The 21,062-nt window shown below is 42.7% G+C and overlaps 1 protein-coding gene across 8 annotated transcripts in view; it reads left to right on the top strand.

Moving 5' to 3' along the window:
• GARNL3 (GTPase activating Rap/RanGAP domain like 3) overlaps positions 1 to 18,511 on the top strand; it is a 183,713-nt gene extending 165,202 nt beyond the window's left edge. For all 8 annotated transcript variants that reach the window (XM_012458113.2, XM_064377845.1, XM_064377840.1 and 5 more), the window contains 6 exons: positions 8,604 to 8,711; positions 10,191 to 10,309; positions 12,479 to 12,617; positions 13,828 to 14,043; positions 15,567 to 15,693; positions 18,047 to 18,511. In XM_012458113.2, coding sequence (XP_012313536.1) covers positions 8,604 to 8,711; positions 10,191 to 10,309; positions 12,479 to 12,617; positions 13,828 to 14,043; positions 15,567 to 15,693; positions 18,047 to 18,224 — 887 coding nt within the window. In that variant the 3' untranslated portion in view covers positions 18,225 to 18,511. The remainder of the gene's footprint in view (positions 1 to 8,603; positions 8,712 to 10,190; positions 10,310 to 12,478; positions 12,618 to 13,827; positions 14,044 to 15,566; positions 15,694 to 18,046) is intronic.
• The last annotated feature ends 2,551 nt before the right edge of the window (positions 18,512 to 21,062 follow it).

Raw genomic sequence — 21,062 nt, 5'->3', positions numbered from 1 at the left:
GAGAATCACTTAAACCCAGGAGGCGGAGGTTGCAGTGAGCCGAGATTGCGCCATTGTACTCCAGCCTGGACAACAAGAGGGAAACTCTGTCTCAAAAAAAAGGAAAAACTCCTCTCACATCAGATTTAAAAATTCATTCAAAATGGCTCATAAAACTACATGAAAAACCTAAAACCTAATAAAACTACGAGAAAGTGTAGAAGAGATTTATGAGCTTGGATTGGCAATTTCTTAGTGCACCAAAAATATAATACATAAAAGAAAAAATTAATAAATTGAACTTCATCGAAACTAAGAACTTCTCTTCCTTGAAAAACACAAGAGAATGAAAAGGCAAGGCACAGAGAAAATATTTGCAAATCACATATGTCATACAGGACTGGTCAAGGGAAAATATAAAGAACTCTCAAAACTTAGTAATAGGAAAACTCAATTAAAAAGAGGGAAAACACTTGATCAGATATTCCATCAAAGAAGATTTATAGATGATAAATAAGCACATGAAAAGATGTTCAATATCATTAGCTGTTAGGGCATTGCAAATTAAAAACAATGAGGGCTGGACAAAGTCGCTCACGCCTGTAATCCAAACACTTTGGGAGGCTGAGGTGGGAGGATCACTTGAGACCAGAGTTCAAGATTAGCCTGGGCAGTATAGTGAGACTCCATCTCTACACACACACACACACAAAAAAAAAAAAAAACCACAATGAGATACCACCACACATCTATTAAATGGCTAAAGTGAAAACAATTGCTCGTAATCAGTGTTGGTAAGGATATGAAGAAAATGGTTCTCATGTGAGGCTGTTGGAAATGTAAATTGGTATAATCACTTTGGAAAACAGTTCTTCAAATAGTTAAACATGCACTCGCCATATGGCCCAGCCGTTCTACTTTTAGGAATGAATGCAAAAGAAATGAAAGCATAGGCCGAGCTCAGTGGTTCACGCCTGTAATCCCAGCACTTTGGGAGGCCAAGGCAGTTGGATCACGAGGTCAGGAGCGCAAGGCCAGCCTGGCCACCATGGTGAAACCCTGTCTCTACTAAATATACAAAAATATTAGCCAGGTGTGGTGGCGGTCACCTATAATCCTAGCTACTCAGGAGGCTGAGGCAGAAAAATTGCTTGAACCTGGCAGGTGGAGTGAGCAGTGAGCCGAGATCACACCACTGCACACCAGCCTGGGTGACAGAGCAAGACTCCGTCTCAAAAAAAAAAAAAAAAAAAGAAATGAAAGCATATGTATGTCCCCACAAAGATTTGTATACAAATATTCATAGCAACATTATTTGTATTAGCCCAAAACTGAAAACAACCCAAATGTCCATTGTGGAGGTTTTAAAATATGTCCACAAGTTCTTTGATACTTCTTCCTTCAAGAAGTGGGTATCATTCCTCTTCCTTTGTATGCGGGCTGGACTTGTGATTTCTGTCTACCGAACACAATATGGTAGAAGAGGAGGTATGCAACTTCTGAGACTAGGTCAAAAAAGGCATTGCGACTGCCTTATTGTTCCTTCTTGTGTCACTCACTCTGGAGAAGCCAGCTGCCATGTCCTGAAGATAATCAAGCAGCCCAGCCCAGGGGAGAGGTCCCTGTGGTGAGGAACTAAGTCCTCTCCCAGGAACCCTGTGATTGCACCATCTTGGAAGGACACCCAAGTCAAGACTTCTGATGACTATAACCCACAATGACATCTTTTTTGTTGTTTGTTTTTGAGACAGAGTCTCACTCTGTCACCCAGGCTGGAGTACAGTGGTGCGATCTCAGCTCACTGCAACCCCCACTTCTTAGGTTCAAGCGATTCTCCTGCCTCAGCCTCCCAAGTAGGCTGAGATTACAGGCATGCGTCACCACACCTGACTAATTTGTATATTTTTGGTAAAGACGAAGTTTCACCATGTCAGCCAGGCTGGTGTTGAACTCCTGACCCTGTCCACTTGCCTCAGCCTCCCAAAGTGCTGGAAGTAGAGGCATGAGCCACTGCAACCGGCCTCTTAACATTTTAACATCTCTGAATTTAGCATGCATTATAATTATAGTGGACAGCTTTCTTTCTTTCTTTTTTTTGACAGGACATTTTAAATGATGTATCTTATTACTTTTGCCAGAAAAACTGTACATCTTTTATTCAGTGACATCCTAGATTCAATGAAATATGGTAAGTTTTGAAATCTAGGTAAGAAGAACAATTTTGTAGTTGAAAATAAATTCCTAAAATTGTCCTAAAAAATGGCAGAAAACCTGATTGAGTCAGTAAGTATAGAAGATATTGGAAAGTTTTTTAAAAACTAGCCTCCACAAAAGGGTCCCAACCCTAGTGGATTTGCGGACAAGGACAATTCAGCATCACTGTAGATTTAAAGTTTGAACAAATGGACAAATATACTATGCTACTGAATGGGAAGACTTCATCTTGCAAAGATGTATATTTCTCCTCAGATGAAAAAAATAAATGTAAAGTGATGCCAGTCAGAATCCCAATTCTTTTCTCTTTATGCCTGGCACATAGTAGGCACTCCATAAATATCTGCTGAGTGATTAGATGAATGATTTGCCAGAAACTTTTTTAAAAGTTTTTTTTAACATTATAATTTATTGCAAATCTACAATAATTAACACAGTATGATGCTGGTGCAAGAATAGACAAGCCACTCAATACAACAGAATAAAGTCTAGAAATAAACTCAAGTATATATAAAATGTATATGATGAAAGTAGCATTTCAAATCTGTAAAGATATGATGAATTTTTAAAAAAAATAAGATTGGGACAATTGGACAAACTTTTGGAAAAAGTTTGCCTCTGTTTTTAGCTCTAAATAAATTAAAAGTGAAATATAAAAAGTGTCTGAAATTTATAAAAGAAAATGTGAACCACTGTGTACCAAGTCTTAACAGTGGAGTGAGCCTTTCTAAGGACATTAAAGCAGAAGCTGGCCGGGCTCAGTGGCTCACACCTGTAATCCCAGCACTTTGGGAGGCTAAGGTGGGCAGATCACTTGAGGTCAGGAGTTCAAGACCAGCCTGGACAACATGGTGAGACCTCATTTCTACTAAAAATACAAAATTAGTCAAGCGTGGTGGGGTGTGCCTGTAATCCCAGCTACTTGGGAGGCTGAGGCAGGAGAATCACTTGAAATCAGGAGGCAGAGGTTGCAGTGAGCCAAGATCATGCACTCCCATCCAGCCTGGGCAAAAAAGCAAGACTGTGTCTCAAAAAAAAAAAAAAAAAAAGTGCAGAAGCCATGAACAAAGTTTGAAAGGTTTCTATACACAAAACATAAAATTTCTATGCCAAAAAGAACCATAAAATTAGAAATAGCAAACTGGGGACTGTATCTGTGATGTTTCCAAAAGGGCCAATATCATTAGTATAGGCCAGGCACAGTGGCTCATGCCTATAGTCCTAGCACTTTGAGAGGCCAAAGTGGGTGGATCATTTGGGGTCAGGAGTTCAAGGCCAATCTGGCCACATGGTGAAACCCATTCTCTACTAAAAATACAAAAATTTAGCCGGGCATGATGGCACACACTTGTAATCTCAGCTACTCAGGAGGCTAAGGCACGAGAATTGCTTTAACCCAGGAGGCAGAGGTTGCAATGAACTGAGATTGTGCCACTGCACTCCAGCCTGGGCAACAGAGCATGACCTTATCTCAAAAAAAAAAAAAAATCTTTAATATAAAAAGATTTTACATATCAAAAAGATAAAGGCATGAGCATTCGTTAAAATATGAGGAAAGGATATGAGCAGATAATTCACAAAAAAAGAAATGCAATTACCCAGTAAGCATTGTTAAAAGATAAATTTTGATGCATTTAAAATTTTTAAGAGTTTATTTGAGCACGTGGTGATTTGTGTATATATATATATATATATATATATATATATATTTTTTTTTTTTTTTTTTTTGAGACTGAGTCTCACTCTGTAGCCCAGGCTGGAGTGCAGTGGTGCGATCTTGGCTCACTGCAACCTCCGCCTCCCAGGTTCAAGTGATTATCCCACCTCAGCCTCCCAAATAGCTGGGATTATAGACCACCCCTAGGCTAATTTTTTGTATTTTTAGTAGAGATAGGGTTTCACCATGGTGACCAGGCTGGTCTCAAACTCCTGACCTCAAGTGATCTTCCCGCCTTGGACTCCCAAAGTGCTAGGATTACAGGCATGAGCCCCTAAGCCCAGACAACAGTGATTTATTAATCAGGCAACAATGAGGGGAACAAAGGGAGGCTTTTATAGGGTGAATGCAAAAGCAAAGTGAAGCAAATATTTGATTGGCTAAAGCGGAGCAGTAACTTCACTTGGATCATTCCAGTGGAAAGTCCCTGCTTAGAGGTTAGTTAACAGTTTCTGGTTGGCTCCTAGAATATGACGTTTTACCCTGAGTTGGGTTTCAGTTTGCTTGTGTAGGAACTCACGGCGCTGGGACCACCTCATTCTAATGGCCTCCTAATTATTTTAACAGCATGGGAAAAGCTTTGCCTCACTGAGAATTTTAATATCCAAATTACCGTGGAAATAATTTGGTCACTCAGACTGGCAGAGACTGGCAGAGTCATGGATTCAGACACCCTCTCTCTGCACTGCTAGAAGTCTAAATGGTACAGGCTTCTGGGGAAGAAGTTGGCAGGATGTGATTCTAAATTGACATAGCCTGTGTACTCACAGGAAATTGTTTTGAGATATAATCAGCAAACTGTGAATAATAAGTTCTTGATTGTTACAACATCATTTATAAAGCAGATAGCTTTGGAAACTAAATGGAAACAGGAGGAAACTGGTAAAGATGTTTTGTTACATTCAAATACTGAAATGCCATACAGTGAGTTAAACTCATGTTCTTGAAAAATGCATAGAATAAAATATAAAATATAGTGAAGAAAGCAAATTATATTTTAAAGTTTAATTCTATTTTTCTTTATAATATTTCTCTTGTTTATTTCGTAATAAAAATACTTGAAGGAGAAATAACAAAATACTATCAGTACCAGCCGGGTGTGGTGGCTTACACCTGTAATCCCAATGCTTTGGGAGGTCAAGGTGGGTAGATCACTTGAGGTCAGTTCAAGACCAACCTGGCCAAATGGTGAAAACCTGTCTCTACCAAAAGTACAAAAATTAGCCAAGCATGATGGAGCACACCTGTAGTCCCAGCTACTCAGGAGGCTGAAGCAGAAGAATTGCTTGAACCCAAGAGGCAGAACTGAAGAGGCAGAGGTTGCAGTGAGCTGAAATCATGCCACTGCACTGCATTCCAGCATGGGTGACAGAGTAAGACTCTATCTTAAACAAACAAACAAAAAAAGTGATGAGTATTTCTCCCTGGGACATAGGGTTGCATGATTTTTAAAATTTTCTTCTTTGTGTTCTTCTTTGTTCCTCAAATATTCTACAACAAAACAGAAAAAAAATGAAGCTCATAAAGATGTAGCTATAGATACAAAGTATTTAACAGTAAATAACATTCTGAATAAAATAAAATTATGTGACTTACATATAACCCAGCAATCTGTACAAAAGAAATGAATATATGTTCACATATATTCATTTCTTGTGCAGGAATGCAGGAATATATGTTCACATATATTCATTTCTTGTGCAGGAATGTTCATGGCATCTTTATTCACAATAGCAAAAAACAGAAACAACCCAAATGCCCATCAAATGGTAAATAGATCAACAAAATATAGACTATCCATACAATGGAATATTATTTGGCCATAAAAAGGAATGATGCACTGACACATGGATGAGCCTCAAAAACATTGTGCTCAGTGCAACAAGCCAGACACAAAAGGCCATATATTGTATGATGCCATTTATATGAAATGTCCGGAAAAGGCAAATCCACAGTAAGGAAGTGGTTGACCAGGGCTTGGGGAAGAAATGGGGAGTGAGATTTCATTTTTAGGGTGATGAGAGTTCTAAAATTAGATCGTGGTGATGTTGGACAACTCTGTAAATATACGAAAATTCATTGACTTGTACATTTTAAATGGATGAATTTTGTGGTCTAAAAATGATCTCAGAAAAGCTGTTATTTTGCTTTCTTTTTCTTTTCATCTTTTTACTTTTTTTTAGTGAGAAAGTGCCTGCAGAAAAGCTGTTATTTTTAATAATTAAAAAATAAAATTGGCTTTGTTATTTTTCCCACAGTACACATACTAATGCAGCCAAGACCCAATTGCAACAAAACTATATCTACAGATTCATCAGGTTGCTAATTATATCATGTTTTCTTTCCTTTTTTTCCGGAAATTAGAAATGTGATTCTAAAATGTGGTGGGGACACAGGTGAACTAAAATACATTAGCAGAATCCAAGTTATTGGTGTTACATGTCATTATCTCTTCTCAGAGGTAACACTACCATCTTTACCTCTACCCTCTGTAGACAGTTTTAAACATTTAAACAAATGAAATTATGCAGTATGTACTCAGATATCTAGCTTTTCTTTTTTGCTCAATATTATATCTGTGAGTCATCCCTGTTGTTGTGTGTCAATAATTAACATTCAGATGTTTATTAACATTCATTCTTTATGATGTTAATAAAAATTCAGGCCGAGCGCGGTGGGTCACACCTGCAATCCCAGCACTTTGGAAGGCCGAGGCGGGTGGATTACTTGAGGTCAGGAGTTCGAGACCAGCCTGACCAAATGGAGAAACTCTGTCTCTACTAAAAATGCAAAAACTAGCTGGGCATGATATCAGGCACCTGTAATTCCAGCTACTTGGGAGGCTGAGGCAGGATAATCGCTTGAACCTGGGAGGTGGAGGTTTCAGTGAGCTGAGATCGCACCACTGCACTCCAGCCTGGGCAACAGAGCAAGACTCCGTCTCAAAAAATTTTAAAAATAAAATAATAGCTGGGCATTGTGGCTTGTGCCTATAATCCCAGCACTTTGGGAGGCCAAGGCGGGTGGATCATGAGGACAGGAGTTTGAGACCAGGCTGGCCAACAAAGTGAAACCCTGTCTCTACTAAAAATACAAAAAAATAAGCTGGGCAGGTGCTTATAATCCCAGCTACTTGGGAGGCTGAGGCAGGAGAATTACTTGAACCCGGGAGGCAGAGGTTGCAGTAAGCCGAGATTGTGCCACTGCACTCCAGCCTGGGCGACAGTGTGAGACTCTGTCTCAAAAAAAGAATAATAAATAATAAAAATTCAGTCTGTCTTTCATTGAAAAAGAAATGCATGGCTAAAACATGATGGTTTGGGAGGCTGAGGCAAGAGGATTGCTTGAGCTCAGGAGTTGGAAACCAGCCTAAGCAACATAGTGAGACATTGTCTTTACTTAAAAAAAAAAAAAAAAATAGCCGGGCGCGGTGGCTCAAGCCTGTAATCCCAGCACTTTGGGAGGCCGAGGCGGGTGGATCACGAGGTCAAGAGATCGAGACCATCCTGGTCAACATGGTGAAACCCCGTCTCTACTAATACAAAAAAATAGCTGGGCATGGTGGCGCATGCCTGTAATCCCAGCTACTCAGGAGGCTGAGGCAGGAGAATTGCCTGAACCCAGGAGGCGGAGGTTGCGGTGAGCCGAGATCGCGCCATTGCACTCCAGCCTGGGTAACGAGCGAAACTCCGTCTCAAAAAAAAAAAAAAAAAAAAAAAAAAAAAATAGCTAGGCATTGTGGTGTGCACCTGTAGTCTCAGCTACTTGCTGGGGGGCTAAAGTAGGAGGATCACTTGAACCTGGGACGAGGAGGCTGCAATCAGCTATGATCGCGCCACTGCACTCCAGCCTGCATCACAGAACAAGATTCTGTCTCCAAAAAAATTTTTTTTAATTTTAAAAATGTGATGGACCTCTGTAATAAATGGGGCCTTCGTTTCTTCATGGACTTTCTCACTGTAAGAGGGTCTGAACCACATGGACTTGTGTTTAGAGCTTGCGGCAGGCCAGGAACTATGTAATCGAATGAACCTGGTCTTAATCTAGTACTGATTCAGGTTCACCAAGGGGATGCAAGCATATGGCTTCAAGTCCTCTGGAATAATAATAAAACGTTTAGGGGTGTATCTGTCTCCTACCACCCTTGTCCTGAATGAGGCTGAAGGTGTGATCTGCCTTGCAGGAGGGCATCCTCTACCCAAGGGCTGCCATCAGGTGTCCCTTCTTGAGTGTTGACAAGTGTGGGAGACAGTAGGGCTTAGGCATGAAGCACATGGGCTCTGCAGTCATGCATACCTGTGTTCAAACCCTGCCTCCCCCACATGGTACTTGTGAGACTTTGGACAAACTACTTCGCCGCTCCTAACCTCAATTTTCTCAGCCGTAAAGTGAGTGTAATAATGGTATCTACTTTGTGAAGTTCTGCAGATTAAATGGGGTAATGGCTTTAAAGCTCAGTGCCTGGCACATAGTAAATTCTCCCAAAATGTCAGCTGTTATTATTTGTAGTAGTAATATTATTCTGGCTAAGAATGCCTTTGACCTTAAGTATCCAGCATCCTGGCAGTATTCATACTGGCTATTTATAAAGAACTAGCAGATAGGATACTATTCTTGTTGCCTGTTTTTCATTAATTACAGTCATCTAAGTCTTGTCTCTAACAAAAATGAGTTGCTGTTGTTTTCATTGCAGACAGTTGCATCTATAAAAAGGTTTGCCCCTTTAATGGTGGCTCTTTTTTGGTTCAACCCTCTGCATCAGATTTCCAGTTCTGTTGGAACCAGGCTCCCTATGCAATTGGTAAGAAAAATCTTTATCGTAACGCTTTCCTCCTTCATAGATACGTCTGAACTGTTCAATCCTATGTAAGCAGAGAACTGGCTTACTGCGAAATTGTCATAAATTATGTACGTATGATTAGTATTCAGAGTGTTCTTTTTCTTTTTCATTTTTTAAAATTTTGTTTCCCTTTTGGGACTATTGTCTTCTACTGTTCCTCTTTATTTTTCTCAGTGCCTCTAAGCACGTATGCATTTGACAGCAATTAAATGTCATTTTTCAGTACTTGGTTATCATTCAGTACCTCAGTTCATTTCTGGGCCTCACTTTCCTTTTCCTAAAATTCAAGAGTAAGGTCTCCAGCCTCAAAATGCTGACAGACCTGGGGGAGAAGCACAGTGCTTTCAGCGCCACTAGTATATGTTTCATAGAAACTCAGGTAGCTGCCTGCCACTAAAATGTCAGGACATGAGCCGTGATGCTTTGTGTTTGTGATTCAAGATCCACAACTGGGCATTGCCTTTTGAGAGTCAGATCAGAGCCAAGAATGTTCTAGTTCATTCTTTTGTCCTTACAATAAAACTATGTGTTAATAGGTCCAAAGGACAGCATTTTGAGAGGAGGGACTGACCTAAGATCCTGGGAGAACCAGTCAGGCTTGATGACAGATTCAATCTGGTAGACCGGAGAGGGAGGTTTTGAACCACATTGCTGGATGGGCTTGTAAGTCATGGCTAGAGGCACAGATATGGTAGAAAGAGTCACGAGGAAAGCCAGGAGAGCAGATGAGCTCATCAGTGGAGAGAGTGCAGAGAGAGCCAGTGCAAAGGAGGAACAACACGGAGTGCCAGGAAGAAAGACAGAGGTGTGCCACAGGGCAGCCGAGGTGGGCACAGCACCTGGAAGCCAGTGTATCATCCAAGTCATTTCAAGCACAGGGGCTGGTCCTTAACAAATAGCAAACCCATTGATCCTGAGGGACACTGTGAGGGCCAGTAAGGAATGAGATGCAGCCCCTGCTCAGATACACAGCAGGAGGAGCACCCAGGAAGAGCAAGGAGCATTGAGGGACACCAGGGCTTGGCCTTGAAGAGCAACCAAAGGGAAGGGTCCCAGGCAGGATGGCCTGGGCTTGCAGAGAGAGTGTCAGGCTGGCATCTGGACAACAAAAGGGACTCCTCACAGGGCTTTGGCAAGTGACTGCCTTGCTGGAAGATCAGGCAATGGGGTTTCCATAGGGGAAAACAGCAACGAGCTTGGTGACAGTGCATACCTCCTGGGAGGCACAGTATGGCAACTGAGGAGAGGCTGTCTTGGGAGCCAAGGCTACCTTAGGATCAGGGCTACATGCACACATGAAGGAGGGAGAGAAGCTGCCAGAGGAATGAGAGAGATGGAAGTTTCTAGAGAAGTAAGCATGAGCATGACTGTGATACAATCACAGCCCATCCGCAGCTACCGAGCCAGCAGCTGAGAGGTGACACTCCCATTCCCTTGCAGTCTGTGCTTTCCCGTATCTCCTGGCCTTCACCACCGACTCCATGGAGATCCGCCTGGTGGTGAATGGGAACCTGGTCCACACGGCAATCGTGCCGCAGCTGCAGCTGGTGGCCTCCAGGGTGAGTAGGACTGGGATTTTATCTCTGAGCGGTTTGCGGGGTGCCCAGCACTGTGGGATTTCAGGTGAGCACAGAAGCTACCTCTTGTCAAGTTAGGCTGATGATGACATGTGTCAAAATGCCAGAATGAGATGGAAAGCCTGAAACCAGGCTGATTTGTTGGGTTTTCATATGTGATTTCCGTGAGCTTTCAAAACACTCCTCAGTTTTGTTAATAGTCATTTGGTGCTGGTGGCAGCTGGGGAGTACTTAGTTGAAAAGAGATATCCCCAGTCAGAGACTGGGTCAGTTATTCATGTCACTGTGGCCCCGAAGGACAGTCCGAGTCTAGAAAAGTCAGAGTTTGCAATCTTTCTTCCTTTTCCACCCTCTGCCCTCAATTTGAATTCATATCCTATGAAACATGACTAATTGACTAATCTATGCCTCATAACCCGGAGCTAGAGCAAAATGGAGGAATGCAGGAACAAAGATGCCTTCTAAGATGTCTTTTGTCACTGGCACGTAATCTGGGGTTCTTGTTCTAGTCCCCTCCCCTGAGTCAGCCCCACAAAGTCCTCCCCAGCCCTGCCAGCTGGTCTGGCTCCCCTGCTGTGTCCCCTGTTCCCTTCCCTGGTCCTGACATCCATCACATTTAGTGGTGGGTGAGTGCTTATTTGTTCATCTTTGCTGCTGCACCAATGGTTCTGTGAGAGCAGGGGCCGTGCTGTCTTACTCCCTATCATGACACCACATGTGCTCAGTGCTCTGGAAACCGTGTGTATGTGCACATATGTGCATATATGTATTATATGTGTGTACATATGTGCATGTGTGTATTATATATGTGTACATTAATTGATTGTAAATAGCTTACAATTTACAAATAATAAATATACACTGTTGTTTATCATAAAAATCCACTTAGCCAATTGGTTCTTACAAAATGCTTTTGTTGGCCGGGCATGGTGGCTCACACCTGTAATCCTAGCACTTTGGGAGGCTGAGGTGGGTGGATCACCTGAGGTCAGGAGTTCAAGACCAGCCTGGCCATCATGATGAAACCCCATCTTTAAAAAAAAAAAAAATGCTTTTGTTAATATTTGCTGAACTCTTGTATCCATAGCCAACCTACAGTTGTAGTTCAACCATAATTTTACACTTGGAGTTCTATCTCAATCCACCCATTTTGTTCCAGTGTTTATTGTCATTTAATCTGATATGTGATCTGCTATAAAACAATTTTTCACCCTCATACAACTCACAGTCATTAAACTGAAACTTCTTTCAGCTTCTGTACCAGACTAAACACACTTCCCTATCGAATGTTCATTACTAATATTTTCTCCATCACTGTAAGTCTAGACAGTCAACAAAACAACAAATCGAAGTCGAAATGATAGTCTTCGCTGGTTTCCATGGTGTAAATAGTCCCTCCATGATTGATTTCAAGCTTCTAGTGTGATGCCACTGCAGGTGATGTTGGGGAGATGTACATTATCCCTCATGATGCAGTATCTCTCCCCCAAGCCCTACACAGACACTATTGGTGTCAGTAACTCCAAAGCAGATGTAATAATAAGTGCAATCAAATAATTAGGAATGGTTGAATTTGGATATTTAGGGCCTTTGTTGATTTAGGTTTGTATAATTTAATTCATAATCATGTGTGTTTAATAGCCAGTTGGCAAAGTTCTTGAAAATTGGATCTCATAAGTCACATCCAGCACACCACTGCTGTTAGCACCAGCGCCAGCGCATTGTGGGTGTGCATGAGTATCTGCTGAATCAGTGAATGAATAATCCATTTCCCCATCTGCCAAATGGGCCTAACTGAATCCCTAAGATCTTTCCAGTTCTAACACTCCAGGTGCCTGAAATTCCCATTAGGGAAGTGTTTGCTGTGTTTGTGATTGTAGAAGATGTGTGGTGGAACACTGACTAGTTTCTGTTGTGGATCAACAAATAGATGAGGAAAAGTGGTGGGGGGTGGAATACTCAGGAAGAGTGTAACTAGCCACGCTGGGCTTTCCTCTGGAAGTCTCCCTCCATCCCTTCCCTGGCATCCTGTACTGTACCACATGCTTCAAGGATGGGACCAGTTGGAGGGTTTGCAGTGATGGCAGGAGGGCCAGTGGATGCAAGACCTAGAACACCAGCAGCCCAGTAATGCTTTCTCTTTCTTTCTAGTCGGATATATACTTCACAGCAACTGCAGCTGTAAATGAGGTCTCATCTGGAGGCAGCTCCAAGGGGGCTAGTGCCCGCAATTCTCCTCAGACACCCCCGGGCCGAGATACTCCAGTATTTCCTTCTTCCCTGGGGGAAGGTGAAGTCCAAGTTTTACTGTTTTATTAATATTTTTAATCCACTCTAATTTCTCTAGTTCATTGTCTAATATCTACATGTGATTACTGCTTTAAAAATTTATTTAAAGCCATTAAAAAAAGAAATGTTGCAATTTGAATGCATTGGTTGGGTTCTTTAGAAACCTGTGATAACAACAACAAAACTCCATTGTAAAAGAAAAAGAAAAGAAAAAAAAAATTAGGCTAGGCACCATGGTTTATACCTGTAATCTCAGCATTTTGGCGGGCTGAGGCAGATGGATCGCTTGAGCCAAGGAGTTCAAGACCAGCTAGCTAGGCAACATGACAAAACCCTGTCTCTAAAAAAAATACAAGAACTAGCTGGGTCTGGTAGCATGTGCCTGTAGTTTCAGCTACTTGGGAGGCTGAGGTGGGAGGATCACCTGAGCACCAGAGGTCAGGGCTGCATTGAGCCATGATTGCACCTCTAAAATTAAATTAGCTGGCTGTGGCGGCATGCATCTGTGGTCCCAGCTACTCAGGAGGCTGAGGTGATAGGATCACTTGAGCCTGGGAGGTCAAAGTTGCAGGGAGTCATGATTGCATCATTGCACTCCAGCCTGGGCCACAGAACAAGACCTCGTCTCAACAACAACAAAAAAGTCAGTGGGGAGGAGGGAGTTAAAGGCTACATAGTTTCCAACTTGCAACAGCAGTTATTTTTCCTTCAGGGCTGTTAACAGTAGTGGGTTTTGATAGCTAAAAGAATAAAGTCATCAAGCCCAGACATTCCTCAGTACATGCAGTCTTTCACTCTATCTGGCTTTGCCTGCGAACCCCAGAGGCCTCTGCTGTGGTTACCTCATCTCTTTGAACACAGCACTTTTCATAAATTCTTACCACATCATTTGTCTTTATTGCACACAGTTAAGATAAAGCACAGAAGTCCCTAAGCAGGGCAGCTTTTTGCTTTTCTTGTCTAGTGTTTTTTTCTGTGCAGTCACAAGTGCATTTTACCTAATTTACACATGAAAATGCTCTGAGAAAACGCAAAGCTATCACACACCCTCAAATAAGTGCTCCCCACCAGCCCTCCCAGTGGGACATTAGAGATCAGTGTGTGACATAAAGTCTTCCTTCATGCTATGTTAAGGAACAAGAAATTATTCTCTTGTAAATAATATGAACTTTTGTTAAAGTTCTGATGTTCTTTTTGAAATCACATTGCAGGTGAAATTCAATCAAAAAATCTGTACAAGATTCCACTTAGAAACCTCGTGGGCAGAAGCATCGAGCGACCTCTGAAGTCGCCTTTAGTCTCCAAGGTCATCACCCCACCCACTCCCATCAGTGTGGGCCTAGCTGCCATTCCTGTCACGCACTCCTTGTCCCTGTCTCGCATGGAGATCAAAGAAATAGCAAGCAGGACCCGCAGGGAACTACTGGGTAATGGTTTTCAATCCTGGTTTCCACTGTCTCTGAACAGACTAGCTGGTTTTACCTTTGTATATGAATTGTCCTCAAAACCAGTGAGTTTAGAAGGTAACTTTCCGTTTAAGAAGGGATTTATAAGTTCTAATACATCTATACCAAGGAATACACTATAGTGTAGCCAGCAACAGTGATGTTGTTGATCTGTATTTATTGGTGTGGAGAGCTGCCCAAACCATGTGAAGGGAGGAAATGGGCAGTTTATAAAACACTATGTCTAGTCTGATAATTTAAAAAATCAAAGTACCAATATATGTATGATTTCCTACAAAGGTGTCTCGATGGATTTATATCCCACAGTTCTCAGGCAACATTTTATGTTCCCCAAGTGGAAATGTACCATGTTTTTACACATGTGTGTTCAGTTCCCTTATTACTTCTCCCAGCCCTAGACAGTGGGGGCAGGTCTGTAGACAGAACAGATTCTTGCAAGATATTTGTTGAGCTCTTTTCTCTCAGTATAAAGATGGCACAGGCTCACACCTGTTATCCCAGCATTTTGGGAGAGGCTGAGGCAGGCAGATCACTTGAACTCAGGAGTTCAAGACCAGCCTGGGTAACATGGTGAAACCCCATCTCTACAAAAACTATATAAAAATTGACTAGTCATTGTGGCATGCGCCTATAGTCCCAGCTAGCTACTCAAGAAACTGAGGCAAGAGAATCAATTGAGTCCTGGAGATCAAGGCTATAGGGAGCCATGATCATACCACTGCACTCCAGCCTGGGCGACAGAGTGACACCCTGTCTTTAAAAAAAAAAGATGAGAGGCCATACCAGAGAAACATACAGCCCCTGGTAAGTATGAAAATGTGAAAAGATTAGACTGTTAGAAACCTTTCTGTTCAGATTTGTGGAAACAAAATAAGAAAAAATGGAACTGACATATTAAACCAGTAAAAAGTGGTTTGAAAACTTAGATTGGGATCTGCATGACATAAAACTGCAAGGACAGTTGGCCTGAGCACATCCCTGCCCTGCAGTAATATTTCCTGAACAACTGGAGGAAAGGATCTGGGCCGCTTGACAGGGCAGGCCTTCACACTAACAAAGTCCATTGCTTTTTGAAGTTGGTGCCTTCCACTGTTTTTAAAATAACATATTGCTATTTTTAACACAGTCTTCCATATCAAAGCTTGATCTGCCCACCACTGTTTACAAACCACTGAGCTTTTGAAAAACGGAACCACTGAATTGGAGAATTATAGGGCTACCAGCAGTAGGACTGTAGATCATCTCTCCTCATTAGGCTCTTTGAGTCTCTAATTTGTTTTGCAATGTGTGTATACTTTATAATCGGAAGAGAAAAACCTTCTACCAACAAGAAAACCAATAATTTGAAAATATATATTCGATCATCTTTCTTCCTGACTCTAACACAATGATGTACCAGTTCCCAACCAAGAAAAAATAAGGCTATTTCTGTCTCCATGGAAGCCCTGTGGTAGTGACCCTTTGACCTATGATTCTCAATCCAGGCCTCTCGGATGAAGGTGGACCCAAGTCAGAAGGAATGCCAAAGGCCAAGTCCAAACCCCGGAAGCGGTTAGAAGAAAGCCAAGGAGGCCCCAAACCAGGGGCGGTGAGGTCATCTAGCAGTGACAGGTAAAGAGAGGGAGAGGCCCCTGCTTGAGGTGGTGGACCTGTGAGTCACGGCACTGCCCAGGAGGCCCCTTCTGTGGATTGATGATGCCACTAGTGACCTCTTTGGCAGCTGCAGCAGAGGGCTGGCAGCCTGCTTCTCTCTGAGGGTCCCCAGAGCCTCAGGCCTACCAGGGAGGGGTCTAGACGAATGGGCACTCTCACCAGCAGCCAAATGCTCATTCAAATATATTAGACCTGGCCAGGCATGGTGGCTCAACATCTTTAATCCCAGCACTTTGGAAGGCCGAGGTGGGCAGATCACCCAAGGTCAGGAGTTCAAGACCAGGCTGGCTAACATGGTGAAACACTGTCTCTACTAAAATACAAAAATTAGCTGGGCGTGGTGGCATATGCCTGTGGTTCTAGCTACTTGAGAGGTTGAGGCAGAAGAATCACTTGAACATGAGAGATGGAAGCTGCAGTGAGCCGAGATCAGGCCTTTGCACTCCAGCAAGACTCTGTCTCAAAAAGAAAAAAATATATATATATAAAATATATATATATATTTTGTGTGTATATATATACACACACACACACACACACACACACACATACACACACACACACATAGAGAGAGAGGGAGAGAAAGAGAGACTTTTCACCAGATTGACAGAGAGTTTTTAAGATAGAAATGCTGGCTAAGACATGGTGGCTCATGCCTATAATCCCAACACTTTGGGAGGCCAAGAAGGGAAAGTCACTCGAGCCCAAGAGTTCAACCCCAGCCTCAGCAACACAGCAAGACCCATCTCTACACAAGAAAAAAAAAAAAAAAAAAAATCTGGGTCTGGTGACATGTGCCTGTAGTCCCAGTTACTTGGGAGGCTAAGGCAGGAGGATCACTTCATCCTGGGAGGTCAAGGCTGCAGTGAGTCATGATCACGCCACTGCACTCCAGCCTGGGTAACAGAGAAAGACCCTGTCTCAAAAAAAGAACCACAGCCACTTAGTAAGACTGCAGGGAAACAGGCACTCTCTATGCAGTAATGCAGTACCGGTAGCACATACACAGTCCAACCTTTCTGAATGGCAGGTCAGCATCACATGTCAATGAATAGTAGTTAAGTCACACTGATTTGTCCTATAAGATCTCTGTTGTCCTTTAAGCAACATCACACATGCTCCAGTGTGGAGAGTGACGGTTCATATGTCCAAACTTCATTCATTCACTCAACACATATTCTTGGAGTATCAAGGACATAGTTGTGTGTTAAGATATGGAGAAGACTAAGCCCCCACCTGTTCCTTCAAGGGGTTCCCAGGCCAGGGGCAAAGACCAACAGGTATCCAGATAATTTCTGCATTCCAGCGTGGCAAGTGATGTGTAACGAAGATTGCCATCCAGCTCATACCTGGGGCAGAGAGGGTCTCAAACATCAAGGGAGGCTGAGCCTCCTCTCATAAGTCATAACCTGATAAGGCCCCTGCCCTCAGGGACTTTGCATTCTAGTGTAGGAAAACAGACAGCAAACCTGTAAACAAGTAAGCAAATAAAATCATTTCAAATAGTGACAAGTACTATAAAGAAATTGAAAAGAAGTTAGTGATGGGGCTGGCAGGTAGAAGGTCTACTCCGAGAGAGAGGTCAAAGAAAGCTTTTTGAGGAAGTAGCATTGGGCTGGGCTTGGAATGAATGATAAGAAGCTAGGGGAACAGCCTTTCTGATAGCACCCTCAGGGCAAGGGCCCTGAAGCAGGCCTAGCATGGCCAGTTAAAAGGCAGGAGGAAGAGTGGACAGGCTTCGGCATAGAGAACAGAGCCAGGAACTGTGTGAGGTCAAGAGTGGGAGTGGCTGGACCAGGTGGGCTTTTGCAGGCCAATGAGTATTTGTGGAATGCATTAACTCCCTGAGAAGTGGAAACCAATTTTGGTCAAATTAATGAGGTAGCTATTGAGAGGGTCCTGAGGAGCTGGAGGAAACAGAGGGAGTCATGGGTGGCCTAGGAGGCTGGAGGGGTCACAGGCCCAGTCCCAGAACCTTGGCTATGAGAATGAGTTTCAGCCTGATCCTCAGGCCCTGGCCAGCCATGGGAGGGTTTTAGGCTGGGTGACATTATCTGGATTTGCACTTTAGAAAGGTAGGTAAATAATGCCTTACAAACACCTTCCATGTGTCACACACTCAGCCTTTAATCCTCACAACCCCATGAGGTGATGGGGTGGTATTCCAGCACTTCCCCACCTCTGCCACATAACAGTGGGGATTTGGGAAGCCAAGCTCATGAGCTCAGATGAGCAGGAAATTGCCAGAAAAAAATAGCCCCAGTTCCATGGTGCTCCCACAGATCCTTTTACAGTGACTTGTCTCTTCTAGGATCCCATCAGGCTCCTTGGAAAGTGCTTCTACTTCCGAAGCCAACCCTGAGGAGCACCACCACTCAGCCAGCTCTGACCAGGACCCTGTGGCAGACAGAGAGGGCAGCCCAGTCTCCGGCAGCAGCCCCTTCCAGCTCACGGCCTTCTCTGATGAAGACATTATTGACTTGAAGTAACAGAGTTCAAATCTCATTTGCCATCTTTAGTTTTCTTATTGAGGTTTATACTCTTTAAACAGTTCTGATGTCATTTCTCAACAAAATGTGGCTTTTAGCCTGTCAGTGATCTATTAGACCAAACCTTCTGCACACTCGGCCAGTTTGGGTCCCTCTCTAATGTCCGGTGCCATCTTTCTTGACCTTTCTTTCTGTTCAGGAACCATCAGTCCCCTTGTAATAAAGGTGGTAGATTTCATTGAGGTTTTAGATTGAAACTTTGAATAAATCAAAAATATTCATTCTTATTTACTGCAACCTTCTATTTTATATTCTTAGAGGGAAAATTATTTTTTCATTACAGTTTTGATTTATGTCACATAATGTGTTTCTTTTATAAAGAAAAGTTATTGCTTTTAACTTTATTATAAGTAAGTTTTATTTCTGCACCTTTGGCCCCGGTTCCTGTTTCAGTTCAATGTGATTGGAACCAGCTGTGTTCCTGCCTATAGACTTTTGAGAAAAGCTGAATGGTTAGATCTTAGAAGCTCCTCCTTTTTCCCTGCATCTCATGAAAAATATTAAGGTGTAGGAGCTTGTCAGAAGTCTTCAGATTACTTTGTGTGGTTTATTGTTACTCTGCAATAATGGAACCAGAGAACAGCAACTCCTTGTGGTTAAAAGTATTCTCATTGTAATCCCAGCGCTTTGGGAGGCCGAGGTGGAAGGATCACTGAATCCAGAAGTTCAAGGCTGCAGTGAGCTATGATTGCACCACTGTACTCCAGCCTGGCCAACAGAGGGAGACCCTACCTCAAAAAAAAAAAAAAAAAAGGCAGGGCAAGGTGGCTCATACCTGTAATCCCAACACTTTGGAAGGCCAAGGTGGGTGGATCACCTGAGATTGAGAATTCAAGACCAACCTGACCAACATGGAGAAACCCTGTCTCTACTAAAAAAAAACAAAGAAAAAAAAAATACAAACATTGGCTGGGTGTGGTGGCGCATGCCTGTAATCCCAGCTACTCGGGAGGCTAAGGCAGGAGAATCGCTTGAACCAGGGAGGCAGAGGGTACAATGAGCCAAGATTGCACCACTGCACTCCAGCCTGGGCAACAAGAGCAAGACCCCATCTCAAAAAAAAAAAAAAAAAAAAAAAAAAAGCATTCCCAAAGTCCTCCTTCTTTTTGAGTCCCCCTCACTCTTTCACATAAATGATATGAAGATAATAATTTGGTTTATCTGCCTTTCCTAGCTCCCTCTCCAGAGCGAGCAGAAAGAAATCTGGACTGGGCCAAGTGCAAAAGAAATAGTGAAATGTCAGCCACTAGCCAAGGGGAGATCCAGTTTCACTAGCATTGTTTGTAAATATTTTAATCTGTGTGAAAAGGTATTTTAACTTTGGCTTTAGTCTAACCCATTCAATTTTATTCTATCTCTTCCTGCTTTCATTACTCATCAAAAGAAACTTTCTGTTACTGACCTCAGCAACTCTGAAGAGTTCTTCTGCAGGCCTTCTTTGTGAGTGTGGAGAACTGAGTTTGACAGGACCTTGGTCTGACAGATTTCATAGAAGTTTGGATCCTACCTCCTAGTGGGCCTTGCACACTGTGGAGAGAGCTCCCCTCTCTGTCCTTTGCACAAACAGATCAACATGATGAGCCCAGGCTGAAGGCTGCTTGGTTCATCTTTGGCAGAAGGCAAGAGGCAAGAGTAGTAAAGAGTGCTTTTTAGGTATACCCAGATGGGGCTGTTTATAACCAAATGTGTCTGTTCATATTCTTTGCAGCATTTAGCATACCCATTCTTTCTTTGTTTTTTATGCCCTTTTCCTACATAGGAGGAAAAAACACTGTGTCCCAACCCCACCAACAGTTTCATGAATTATGTTTTTTTATTCTTGCTTTTCAAATAAGGAAACAGGCTCAGAAAGGGGCAGTCGTTTGAACCTGCAAGTTCTTTGACTCCAGAGCCCTTGCTTTCCTCGTGTCTGCCACGCAGAGACAGGCTAAGTGCCTTGTGTCAGTTGGATCTGGCTGGTGTTTTTCATGTTAAACTTATTTGTAAGCTTTATGAGTTTGTATCTGTGTTTTTCCTTTTTTTTCCCCTGAAGTGTCTTGCTTCACAGCGCAGCATAAAAAAACCCATGGGCTATTTTAGATCATTTTTCCAAATCAGCAGCATTAGAGGCACCCACAATTTGACAAGAGTCATGGGTCTGAGGAGTGATGTAGTGAGGGCAAGAGATGGAACCTACTGATCCGGCTGATGGTGCTTTGCCTATGGAAAGTGGGCAGGAGGCTGTTTTGGCAACATTATTTGTTGACAAAGGCTAAGAAGTCAGTTCTGCACACTCGTGGGAAGGGAAACCATTGGCCACAGGGTCGAACGGGTTTGTAGGAGTCCATGGCTCAGAGGGCTGTCTGGCACTGGAGCATCCTGCCTACATAATCCTTTCTGTGTACCTGACTGGCTGAGTCACAGAGTAAATCATCCAAATGCAGTGTCTACCCATGGAGTTTGAGGCATTCATCCACTCTCCAAACACCAAGTGCCTACTCTCCAGAGGAGGTCATGTCCATTGGGGAAGGACAGAAGTAAATGGGGTATCACAAAGCAGTGATAAATGCTGTGATAAGAATACATAACTCAAGCGCTAGATGCTGTGTAAGTACAGAGGGCAGTTGCCTAAGTCTTTAAGATAGTCTTGTGGTGAGGATGGAAAAATGTTGGTTGCTAGAACCATCAGGTGACAGCAGTATGTCAAATGAGTATCATAATCATACCGGTTAGCATTTGAGTGTTTCACATGTCTTTTATATACATTACCTTTTTTTACAACTCTCCTGGAAGATAATG

Source organism: Aotus nancymaae, unplaced genomic scaffold, assembly GCF_030222135.1.
Source record: "Aotus nancymaae isolate 86718 unplaced genomic scaffold, 86718_ANA_hifiasm-v0.15.2.pri h1tg000003l, whole genome shotgun sequence".
Taxonomy (NCBI): Eukaryota; Metazoa; Chordata; class Mammalia; order Primates; family Aotidae; genus Aotus; species Aotus nancymaae.
This window is presented reverse-complemented; position numbering and strand designations above follow the sequence as displayed.